Below are 11,292 nucleotides of genomic sequence, written 5' to 3'. Positions count from 1 at the left end.
GTAGAAATGATTTTAATTTTTGTTCCACTGAATGAATTTATCACAATTTGAATCACACCATTCACTTCCACAGAAGGATCCCACCTGATTTCTGTTCTATAATAATCTCTTCGTTGCAGGTACCTGTAAAATTCGTGTTTATCTAAGTTATACTTATTCTTCATTTTTTGAAAACTCTCAAGCTCCCCATCATTCTGAAGTGTGTACCACCCTGTGACCCCCTTGCTTATCCATTGTTTAAACCCTTTATCATATATTGCTGGTTTGAAATCGCCATCATATGCTACCCATCTGAGCACTTTCATTTCTTTTTTTATCCTGCATTTTTTAATGTTTTGAACCATAAATCCAGTGTAAACATTGTGACTGCGTCCATGTATTTCTTGATTTTCTCGTACCTATCTTCATCCCCAATAACACTTTGAACTGGGTATTCTCCAAACTCTTTTTCCATATCTTTCCACTTAGCTAGATAGTCTCGTGCGCACCAGCATATAATATGCCTGAGTTGGGCTGCACAGAAGTACTGCCTTAATTTTGGGAGACCCCTTATCTTTTGGTAGCTGAAGAGTTTCATATCTAACTCTAGGCTTTTTGCCAGCCCAAATGAATCTTGATATTATCTTGTCCCAGATCGCAAATTGATTTTGAGGGACTGGTAATGCCTGAAACAAATAATAGTTTTGCTTGCACATTCATTTTGATAATATCAATTCTTGAATTCAGACCTAGAGGCAAAGTAGTCCATCTGTCTATATCTTTTTGCATCTCTTGGCTTATTTTATCATGATTTGCTTTGTACAGCAGAGATAACCCTTTAGTAATGTTAACCCCTAGATATTTAATTTCCTTCATATTCCATTTAGTGGGAAATGACTCCTGTATTTCTTTTGTTGGGATGTAATTGAGTGTTAGAATTTGTGTTTTGGTGACATTAATTTTATATCCTGAAAGATAACCATAGTTTCCAAAAAGATTCATCAACTCTGGTAGAGATTCATTTGGCTGTTCAAGAAAAGTTACTACATCGACTGCAAAAAGTTTGTGTTCGTCTCTATTTACTTTAACTCCCTTAATTTTATTGTCTTGTCGTACTGCTTGTGCCAGAGGCTCTATGAAGAGGGCGAACAGCAGGTGACACAGAGCACCGCTGTCTGTTGATCTTTGCATGTTGAATTTATCGGTCAGGCTTCCATTTACTTTGATTCTCGCTGTGGGGTGTTGATATAATGTCTTTACACCCTGTATTGATTTATTGCTGAATCCAAATCGTTCTAACGTTTTATATAGAAATTCCCAATTTACCAAATCAAATGCTTTTTCTGCATCAACACTTACTAGTATAGGACTTTGTTTTTTTCTGCTGTGCTTGATCTACTTTATGTAATACTCTTCTAATATTATCGTGTGTTTGACGACCTCTCATAAAACTCCTCTTCTACGCCCCTCCTCTATCAATTCTGTTCCAAAGGTATTTAACCTATTAGAAATAATGGATGTGTATACCTAGTAATCTATATTTAATAATGAGAGTGGTCTATAATTGCTACAGTGTTCCTTATCTCTTCCTTGTTTTGGTATGACTGAGATGATGGCTTCACTCCATGACGGAGGTATTTTGTTGTTTTTAAGAGGCTGCAAGTATCGGTGCCAGCTCTTCTCTAAAGGTCTTATACCACTCTGCCGGGTATCACTGCCTGGCGATTTATTATTTTTTAATGTATTTATTGCCTCTTTTACTCCTCGATTGTGATTGCTGCTGTCAGTGTCTCATTTTGTAATTTACCAATTGTTGGTAAATCTAATGTGTTTAAAAAGGTTCTCATTTCTTCCTCATGTGCAAATTCAGGCTGTGTATACAGTTTCTCATAGTATTCTCGAAAAATGCCCTCCATTTCCTCTGGATTATCTGTTAGTTCCCCTGTGTAGGGGTTTCTAATTTTATATATCGCATTAAGCATTTGTTGTTTGCATATCTGTTTAGCTAACAGTTTAGCTGCCCTTGAACCTGCTTCGTAGTAATTCTGTTTCAGAAATGGGTCTTTTTTTAATCTCTCCTGTTAGTATGTCGTTTATTTTGTTTCTTACCATCTTTGTTTCTTGGTATACTTTTGGGTCTTTTGTTTTCTGATATTCCTGTTCTAGTTCCCTAAGTCTCTCTGTATTCGCCCTGTATGTCTGTAATTTAATTATTTTATCATGCGCAGTTTCAGCTATTAGCTTTCCCCTGATGACAGCCTTCATTGCATCCCATAAAATTGTCGGGTCTACAGTTCCGTTGTTATTTTCTTCATTATATTGTTTTATTTCTGGTTTTATCCTTTCTTTCAGGTGTTCACTATTCAGTATTCCCACGTTCAGTCTCCATACCATATTTCGTTTCCTGTTACTTAAACAAATCTTTAAATAAATTGGATTATGGTCAGAAACGTCTGCCACCCCTATCCTGCTTTCCTTCACTCTGTGTTTGTCATCTGCCTTAGTTAAAAAATAATCTATTGCAGGGGTGGCCAAGTCCAGTCCTCGAGAGCCACCATCCTGCAAGTTTTAGAAGTATCCTTACTCCAACAGACCGGGATCAGCTCTACAGAGGCCTGATAACGAGCCAGTCATTTGATTCAGGTGTGTTGAAGCAGGGATGCATCTGAAATTTGCAGGATGGCGGCTCTCGAGGACTGGACTTGNGTGAGCTCGTTGAATCTGGAGATCGATCCCCTCCGGAAGTTCGAGCTCCTTTTTAAAAAGTTGCTCCAGAAATGTAACTGTGGATCTCCCTTCTACATCTTCTGGTAAACCGAAGATTCGGATATTGTTTCTCCTTGATCTCCCTTTGAGATCGGTTAGTTTTTCCTGCATTCGCCATGTTTGTTCCGCCATCTTCGTTAGCACCTCGTTAGCCTCCGTCTTCCTCTCCTCCATCTCCGCTATCTGTGTCTGTGCCTCGCTTATGCTGCCTTGCTGTGCCTGTAGCTCCCGATATTCTCGGACAGCCTACTGTCTATTTCTTGTCGAAGATTCGTTATTTCTTCCTTCATTTCTTTCTTCAGTTCGTCTTTGAACGCGGCTAGCTCCTTGCACAGCTCTTGTTTAAGGGCTTTAACATCACTTCTAGTTGCTGTCCGCCATTTTGCAGCGTTTCTCTGTCCTCGTGTTCCTCCACTTTCTCCGTTGGGACTTTTCCGTGTCCGCTAGCTTCGTGTTGAGAGATTTCTTCCGTTACAGGCAGCTCTTCGGTTCCGTTTTGCTTTTTATAGTTTCTCCGGTTTCATTTCTTGCTTAACAAACTCATGCCTTAGTTTTATCTATCAAGTTCCAGTTTAGTTGTGGGCATTTTTAACCCGACTCTGGTGAGCTAACTGTCTATGCTCCTACCTCCTCCGCCATCTTCCTCTTGTCCTACCTCTTTTATTATTAATTTTATTTATTTATTTATCTGTATTGAAAGCGTCTCTGTTGCTCTGAGCGTTTCACTGGTGGAGCAAATTTATTCCTAAAAGATGGTTTATAGTTGATGCACTGAAAGCGGGCAGAGCGGACCAATCACACGCTGGAGCAGCTGGATGTCTGAAGTTTAACTCGGCACAGATCGCCTCCTTTCACTCAAACTGGACACAGACTGACCAGATATTTACATCAGCCACTGTGAGGGATTATGATTCTTTAGAGAACTCCACATCAAGGTAAGAGTTTAAACCCGCTGCGTTAGCTCTGGTTGAGCAGCTCCATGTGAACCGCAGGAATAACTTGTAGTCGCTTTCAGAGGAGCGTTGAGAATGATTTATATTTGGGAACAAAACATTATGTGCAGCGTTTACATCTCAACTCGCTGTCCACCGTGTGGCGCTGTGTCTGTGCTGATAAGGTTTGTGTCTGTGTCCCGGTTGGCCGCAGCGTTAGCGGCTAACGAACCAGCGCTAACCTCATCATGCAGGTTCAGGTGAGGAGCTTTCGCCTCTCCTCGTCACGCTTCACGCTGGTTTTATAATATTTGGATTTCATCCGTAACTCTTTCTTAATCGATTCCCCATCTTTGCCCCCCCAGTTTTTTCTGGATGATGTCGCCATAGTGACAGCACCGTCTGGAAGCTGCAGAGGATCTGTCTCCATGGTAACCACCACCGTCACCCCCGCCGCCCCGGGGTGAAAACCAATCAGATCGGCTAAATCCACTCAGTTTCATTCCAGATCCGGTTTCATTAAAACTTTGCTGCAGACGTGTCGCCATGGTGATGGAAAATAACCCCTGTCAGCTCTAATTAGGCTGCAGGTAACCATGGCAACAGGAGCCACAGCAGCGGTTCAGTGAGATTCTGGAACCTGCTGCTGCTGACGGTTCGGCTCACAGAACCTGGACTTCCAGCTCAGGAACTCATTCACTATCCAGAACCCATCACCTGTTGATCCGGGTCCAGGGTTCTGGTACCATCCGGGTCCAGGGTTCTGACTGCAGTGTGTGGAGGTTATAGATATTGTTGGTGAAATAAATGAGACCAGAGCTGCTGGATGACACCTGGAGGATGAGGAGGAGCAGGAGGAGTTGTTCTCCGATCTGTTCCTGTCTGGGAAAACGCTTCCAGCTGATGGTTTCCTGATGAATCCAGTTCATAACTTACCGAATGTTCCCAAATGTTCCCTCTGTGTCCCTGCAGTGTCTACGGCTGTCCGCTGGCCAAGAAGAAGAGGACTCTGGACAAACAGACCCAGGAACCGGCGGCGAAGAGGAGGCCCTTCATCGCTCCCTGCCTGGGAGAGGAAGAGGAGGAGGAAGAGCAGGGGGGCGGAGCCTTCAGGAGCTATGAAACCATGGAGGTAGGACAGGAGAGGAAGGAGCAGGGAGAGGAAGACGAGGAAGAAGAGTTCTCCGAGGACAACGAGGAGCATGGAGAGGATGAAGAGGAGAGGATGGCATTGGAGAGTACAGACACGAGAGGAAGAGGAGAACAAGTGGAGGAAGAGGAGGAGGGGATGGACGAAGATGAAGATGATGGTGACGATGAGGAAGAGCTGGAGGATGAGGCAGAGGAAGAAGAGGAGGAGGAAGGGGAGCGGACTCTGCTTCAGGGTGAGTTCTGATCCGGTTCTGATCTAAATCTCTTCATCTCGTAGTGAATGAAAGGTGAGGTTCTGGAGTGAACGGCACCTGAACAGGGCGAGCTGCTGCTCCAGAACCCGGCTGCACCTCCGCTGCCTTCACACGTTCTGGTTCTGTAATCTCTGATGTAATCTCATGCCGATCAGTAGGAAGTTGTTTCTCTTTGGATCAAACTGCGTCGTTGTTTGTAGTCGGTGGTTTCCTGCTGTTGTATTGAGACTGAAGTGTTTTTCTTTCCTGCAGAGAACCAGTACAAACCCAGCGGACAGTCAAAGCTCCTCCCCATCCAGAAGGACAACAACAACAACAGCTGCGCCGTCGGAAACGCCCCCAGAGGGGAGTACGAGAACTACGACGAGCTGGTGGCCAAGTCGCTGCTCAACCTCGGTAAGATCGCAGAAGACGCTGCCTACCAGGCCATGACTGAGTCCGAGATGAACAGCAACTCGTCCAACAGCGCCGGGGAGGAAGACGACGACGATGATGATGATGACGGCAGCGAGCCAGACGACAGGCAGGGCGACCTGAGCGTGGACCTGGACAGCGATGTGGTCAGAGAGACTGTGGACTCCTTGAAGCTCCTGGCTCAGGGTCACGGCGCCATGCTGCCTGAAGACGGATACCCAGAGAGTGCTGTGGTGAATGATGGGCGCGGGCCGGGGGTCAGGGGTCAAACGGAGGGAGCTGGGGAGGAGGTATGTCTCAGCAGTCTGGAGTGTCTGAGGAACCAGTGCTTTGATCTGGCCCGAAAACTGAGCGAGACGCCTCCGTCGGACCGACCCCTCCTGCACAGTAACTACGTTCAACAAGCAGTGGACCAGCAGGTGCTGCAACACCTGAACAGGTAAGACCAGGTCATGTAGAGGAAACAAAACAAATGATCAGGTTTACGTCACATAATATCAACCTGTAGCCAAAACTAGTAACCAAAAGCAGAAATGAGTTTCCTCTGGAGAGCGGCTCGGCTCAGCCTTAGGAGCAGAACCGCTGCTTCTCACCTGTGAAAGGAGTTCAGGGGGTTCAGGTGTTTGGTCTGACTGCCTCCCTTTGGAGGTTTTACTAAGACCAGACTCCAGGGAAGACCAAGAAGTTGCTGGATGAAATGTATATCCTGCCCGGTGGTTTGGTGGTTGGAAAGCTAGTCACTGTTGGGCCTTCTCTACCTGAACAATCGCTGATGGGTTCAGGTGTTCCACCAAACACCATTCAGCCACAGGAAGCTCCTTCCCTCCAGTCTTTGCTTAGGACTCAGATCACTGCGTTTTTGTCTGAGGAACCTGATCTAGAGCTGCTGAAACCTGCCTGTGCTTCTCTCTCAGGTACGACAGCTGTCCAACCGGAGTTCAGGAAGACGCCAGGCCGCTGGAGCGCAGCTACTCTGAAATGTTGAATCTGATGAAGCTGGAGGAGCAACTGAGCCCAGCATCCAGAGGCTACAGCTGCAGCCAGGAGGGCGACGAGGACACCACCTCTGTAGCCTCAGACCGCTCTGATGACACGTTTGACATGGCCAAGGGAAACCTGTCGCTGCTGGAGAAGGCCATCGCCCTGGAGTCTGAGAGGGCAAAGGTGATGAGGGACCGGGTGGTGCCTGAGCACGCCATGCCCCGCCGGGACCAGCACAGCCCCAGGCTGAGCATCGCTGCTGAGGAACGCAAGTCCAGGATGCACCCGGACGGGCTGAAGAGGGCGTACTACCCTAAAGGTAGAGACACCTGCACTGACTGACCCAAGGACGGTTCTGATCCAAACTGTGGAGAGCTGTGTTTGGGTTCTGATCGCAGCTTCAGAGTTACTGCTGCTGATCTTCAGCAAACAAACAGTGACTGAGCAGAGTATGGTGGCCAGCTTGACTACCTGGCTCCTTCAGCGGGTGGAACCAGGTAGAGTTCACCTGTCACCCAGGTAAGGTTCTCACCTGTCTGCTGGGAAACCTTTGACACAGAGACCAACCAGCTCTAACAGTTCATGAAAACACTGCTCCACATGGCGGCAGGTTAACGCTCCCTGGAGCGCGACAGAAACGATTCCTGGATGGTTTGAAGAACATAATCATTCAGAGGTGTCGACCCGGCGCCATGCCGTCCAACAGAACCAGAACCCAAACCAGAGCTGCCCGCCGTTTGAATCTCTGCTACCGCCCGGTACACTGCTGCTCCGCATGGAAACCGATCTTCACTGGACCTTTCTGCTTCTGATTGTTTCCAGATTCTTCCAGAGGAGAGAAGAAGGAGAGCAAGTGTCCGACGCCGGGCTGCGACGGCACGGGTCATGTGACGGGTCTGTACCCACACCACCGCAGCCTGTCCGGGTGTCCTCACAAAGACCGGGTCCCGCCTGAAAGTAGGTGCTGCTGCTTTTTATCCGCCTGACGTGTTTCTGTGGGAATGCTGGGTGTTTCCTCAGAGTCAGAAATCATCTGATTGATGAAACCAAACGGATCTGCTGGTGAAAGTCCCTGGATGCTCCAGCTGGAGGCCTTTATTCCGAGGTCCTGGCAGAAAACTGAGCAGAGATCGTGGGCAGGACCCGGTTCTCCAGGTGGCTCCGAGGGATCACATTCAGGAATTCTGCTCAGGTTTTAATCGGACCTTCCTAATTTGAACTACAGTCCAGTTAGCTCGCCAGAAGAATCAGCAGTAGTAAGATGCTACTGTTGCTCCGCCCACCGGTCCTTACCCAGCCAATCAGATGATTTCTGCTCTGTGCCAATCACAACCATGAATGCTTGCGCACGTTGTGGCCCAGCAGCTTTGTTCAGAACGGGCTCAGAACCTGGAGGTGTTCCGAGCCGTCGGATGATTCTGTGCAGGTCCAAAGGTGTTGGCATGTTGGTGATCCATCGTCTGGCTTCTGCATGAACCATCAGTGCTTGTTGTGTTTTCAGGCTGTTAGGAAACAGGAGAAGGTTTAAATCAGGAATCCGTTCCAGAGCAGCTAGCAGGAAACCTTCTGGAGTCTGGAAGCACAGGTGGCCGTTTGAAAACTGAGACTCAAAAGTTACAGCAATAATCTGGATTATTTACCCAAATCAGGGTTTCAGGTTTCAGTCATCACCCTGTTATTCAGTCATTTATAAATGTCACTGTTTCAAACTAAATGTTTAGTTTCCGAGCTAAATATTCATTTTTAAACTGAAGATTTATTTAGTTTTCGTCAACAAACTAAAAACTTAGCTCCAAAGTAAATATTAAGTTTCAAGATAAATATTTAGTTTGTAGCTAGCTAAATATTTTGCTTGGTGCTAAATATTTAGCTTTAGTTTTAAGCTAACTGGACATTTAGCTAGCTAAGCACTACATATTTAGCATGGAGCTAAAATTTAGCATGCTACCTAATAAATAATCCAGATTATTGCTGCTAACTTTTGACTTTGAGGATTCGGATCGCCGTGTGTAAGGAACCATCATCTCTGTTCCTGTTGCTCACGGCTGGTTGATGTTTCATCCATCAGAAAATATCAGCATGAATCAGGAGCAAATCTGAGATGTCGGCTGGACATTAAATCTAGATTATATCTGGATTAATGTGTCGTGTTTGTGCTGACTTCCCATCATCAGCTAATCTGCCCCTGCATGACGAACATGGAACCGTGTGAACCGTCCTTCTACTGGGAGCTCCGGAACATTTAGATTCTCTTTGGTTTCTCAACGCTGCATTGCCTCAGCAATCTGCTGGTTCCGGTTCTGCTGGTTCTGGATTAACTCACTGCTAACTGCCTCACCAGTCCAGTTCAGCAGAACATTTCTAATTCCTCCTAGATTCCCTCCGTTCTATTGGGAATATTTCAGATTGAGATTCCTTAACGGACCTGGCAGCTTCATGCCGATCTTCCTTTCTGGGAAACTCTCAGGTTCTGGACTCCCAGATCTGGAGCATCGGACCGGGTCAGACGTCTTATGTCCCACTATAGAAAACTCCAGATATCTGCTTCCAGATTTCCAGATGTAGAAACGGGAACGTTCAGAGACACGACTGATTCCCGGAAAAATCCAAAAGCTTCCAGACCAGAACCAGAATATTTACAGAGTACAGTTCTGGATCAGACGGTTCTGGAGTAGATGTAGGGCTGGACCATAAATCGACTTTATTGTTTTTGAAGATTTAATATAAGGAAAATCTGAATTATTTCCCACCATTGCACTCCTTGGGTTTCCATAGTTACGAGTGATGTCAATGTGCTTGGGGCAGCCATCTTGTCTGATGAGCGTTTTCACAAATTCTGTTTATGTGGATTTGAATCAAGACAAGATTGAAATGAAAGGAATTTTTTGACAGTATTTTCGGTCATTTGGAAATTATTTCAAAAACAAACAAAAAAAACAAAAGCTACAGCTATAAAATTTAAACTTACAGCCAAGAGATTCTGGTTTTTCTGGATAACCTTCTGTTTTCCTGAACAGTAGTCAGACAGATTATTCCCGATTAAACAGTTCGAGATCAGATTAATTTGGACTAAGAGGTTCAGGATCAGATTATTCCAGATTAAATGGTTGAGGATCAGATTATTCCGGGTTAAGTGGTTGAGGGTCAGATTATTCCGGATTAAGCGGTTCATCACCAGAACAGATATCTACTGATGGTCAGTAAATATCTCCCAGTGTGGCTCATGGTGTTTGTGGTCGTGGCGCCTGGTCGGCCATCTTGGTGTGATCTGAGCATGCCCGGCGGTCCGTACTGAGTCTCCTGTCTGCTCCTAACCCTCGCTGTCTCTCTCACCTCTCCTGTCTGTTCAAGTCCTTGCCATGTATGAAAATGTGTTAAAGTGTCCGACTCCTGGCTGCTCTGGACGGGGGCATGTCAATAGCAACAGGAACTCCCACCGCAGGTGAGTCCGCCTCACCTGTCTGATGATGCATCACTAACTGCCGGCTTCTGTTCGCCATGTTGGCTTGGTGGGATTATCTAATCCCTTTATTCCAGGATGTCGGAAGTTTAAACTGTTCATCCACAGGGAGCGAACCAACCTGACCAGGAGGGGTCCAGTTAGACCATTAGAACCAGTTCCTGTCTGAAGCGTCCAGCTTCCTGTCCTGCAGTCTAACCTCCGTCTGTCCCTCCGTCAGTCTGTCCGGCTGTCCCATCGCTGCTGCAGAGAAGATGGCCAAGGTCCACGAGAAAACCTTCGCTGCCGACGCCGGCGCCAAGACCAATCAGACGTCAGACAGAGTCCTCAGGTACCGCCCCCTTTCCGGGAGGGAGGATCAATAACTCAGTTCATCACATAGTCAATCATGATTTATCGTTTTTCTACCAAAAACCAGACGGTAAACTCTTCGTTCAGCAGCTTTGGTGTTTTTATGTAGGGTCATTTTCTTCATAATTCATTTTATTTGTTTTATTTATTCTGGATATTTAAAATGTTTTCCAAGACAGAGTTTAAAGTTTATTGATCTTTGAGAATAAGAATTATTATTCTGTTATTACCTTTATATCTACAATTTTATCGTTTGTCGTGATAACTTCTGGGACGATTTATCGCTCAGAAACTTCAGTTATCATGACAGGCCAATCTTTGCTCTCCATTTTCCTGGCAGGATCAGCAACGCTCCGTGTTTTCTTCCCGTTTCAGGCCGATGTGTTTCGTCAAACAGCTGGAGATTCCTCAGTATGGCTTCAAGAACAACGTTCCCACCAGCACGCCGCGCTCCAACCTCACCAAGGAGCTGGAGAAATACTCCAAGACCAGCTACGACTACGGCGGCTACGACGGCCAGCAGGCCGGCTACGGCAAGAGAGGCCCCGCCTCCAAGGCCCTGCAGGGGCGGGACCTCTCTCCGAAGGGATACGACGGTGAGGACTGCTTCCTGCTTGAACAGACGTCACTTCCTGTTAATAATAATAATAATCTTTATTGACATTATAGAAACCATGCAATAAAGTTACTTAGATTATAAAGAAATTGGGTGATAAATAATACAAGAGAGTATTTAACCGGCTATAAACTGTTCTTCAGTCTGTTTGCAGGTTCCCCCAGTAAACCTGTCGGCCCGGCGGGCGCTCCGCCGTGTTTTTGTAGTAAAAGATGTTAAGTTGACAGGAAATGTAAAAATATTACTGGGTGGTTATATGTTACAGGAAAACATCTCCAGTGAAACGATATTTAAACCCACAGCTAGTCTGAAAAACAACAAATCAAAACATACAATTAAAATTAATATCAATTATTTTAATTTGTTCAATCCAAATCAAGTCAGCGG

General features: G+C 45.9%; 1 protein-coding gene across 6 annotated transcripts in view; it reads left to right on the top strand.

Annotated features, from left to right (window-relative positions):
- myt1la (myelin transcription factor 1-like, a) overlaps positions 1-11,292 on the top strand; it is a 36,498-nt gene that overhangs the window by 9,181 nt on the left and 16,025 nt on the right. For all 6 annotated transcript variants that reach the window (XR_001659686.1, XR_001659687.1, XR_001659688.1 and 3 more), the window contains 7 exons: positions 4,650-5,062; positions 5,336-5,936; positions 6,412-6,797; positions 7,301-7,435; positions 9,830-9,920; positions 10,159-10,269; positions 10,665-10,885. Coding sequence is in view for 1 of the 6 variants with exons in the window: in XM_016664330.1 (XP_016519816.1) it covers positions 4,650-5,062; positions 5,336-5,936; positions 6,412-6,797; positions 7,301-7,435; positions 9,830-9,920; positions 10,159-10,269; positions 10,665-10,885 (1,958 nt within the window). In the remaining 5 variants the exon portion in view is untranslated. The remainder of the gene's footprint in view (positions 1-4,649; positions 5,063-5,335; positions 5,937-6,411; positions 6,798-7,300; positions 7,436-9,829; positions 9,921-10,158; positions 10,270-10,664; positions 10,886-11,292) is intronic.

Source organism: Poecilia formosa, unplaced genomic scaffold (genome assembly GCF_000485575.1).
Source record: "Poecilia formosa unplaced genomic scaffold, Poecilia_formosa-5.1.2 Scaffold480, whole genome shotgun sequence".
NCBI lineage: Eukaryota > Metazoa > Chordata > Actinopteri > Cyprinodontiformes > Poeciliidae > Poecilia > Poecilia formosa.
This window is presented reverse-complemented; position numbering and strand designations above follow the sequence as displayed.